The sequence below is a fragment of the Eimeria mitis genome, genomic scaffold, assembly GCF_000499745.2.
Source record: "Eimeria mitis Houghton genomic scaffold, Emh_scaff666, whole genome shotgun sequence".
Taxonomy (NCBI): Eukaryota; Apicomplexa; class Conoidasida; order Eucoccidiorida; family Eimeriidae; genus Eimeria; species Eimeria mitis.
The window spans coordinates 15,816-16,511 of NW_013574795.1; the positions used below are offsets into that span (position 1 = coordinate 15,816).

General features: G+C 41.8%; 1 protein-coding gene across 1 annotated transcript in view; it reads left to right on the forward strand.

The window, feature by feature from the left end:
* Positions 1–411, forward strand: part of EMH_0019170 (uncharacterized protein) — a gene marked incomplete at both ends in the record, with an annotated part of 1,450 nt that extends 1,039 nt beyond the window's left edge. The window contains 2 exons of the mRNA XM_013501306.1: positions 1–201; positions 260–411. Of these exons, the coding sequence (XP_013356760.1) occupies positions 1–201; positions 260–411 (353 nt within the window). The remainder of the gene's footprint in view (positions 202–259) is intronic.
* Positions 412–696: the final 285 nt, after the last annotated feature.

Consider the following 696-nt stretch of genomic DNA (forward strand, 5'->3'; position numbering starts at 1 on the left):
CAGCAGCAGCAGATTCTCCAGCAGCAGCAGCAGCAGCAGCAGGAGCAGCAACAGCAGCAGGAGTAGAAGCTGCATCACCAGCTGCAGCAGAGGAATCTTCCCCGCCTGGCGTCCCCTCAGCATCAGCAGCAGCATCAGCAGCAGCAGCAGCAGCAGAAGCAGCAGCAGCAGCAGCAGCAGCAGCAGCAGAGGAGGGTTTACGTGAGGGATCTCCTGATCGTTTAGATGGCTTAAACCCTCCACTGTCTCCTCTCTCAAGTGTCTCCTCAGCTCCTACATCTTCTTCTTTTGGTGCAGCAGCAGCAGCAGCAGCAGCAGCAGCAGCAGCAGCAGCAGCAGGAGATACACTATCTTCTTGGCTATCAGATGAAGCTGCTGCTGTCTCTCTTTTTCTACATAAAGAAGGCCTAGCTGGGGTGTATAGACTCCTCGTCGATTCCTTACTCACACCCGCACCAAAAACTAATGCAGGTAATATATATATATATATATATATATATATACATATATTTATATTATATATTATATATATGTATATATTATATATAGTTGTTTTTTTATACTTTTGTCTCCTTTTATTCTGTTGTCTCTTCTTTTTCTTCCTCTGTCTCTTCTTCTGCCTCTCCTCCTTAAAAAAAAAAAAAAAAAAAAAAAAAAAAAAAAAAAAAAAAAAAAAAAAAAAAAAAAAAAAAAAAA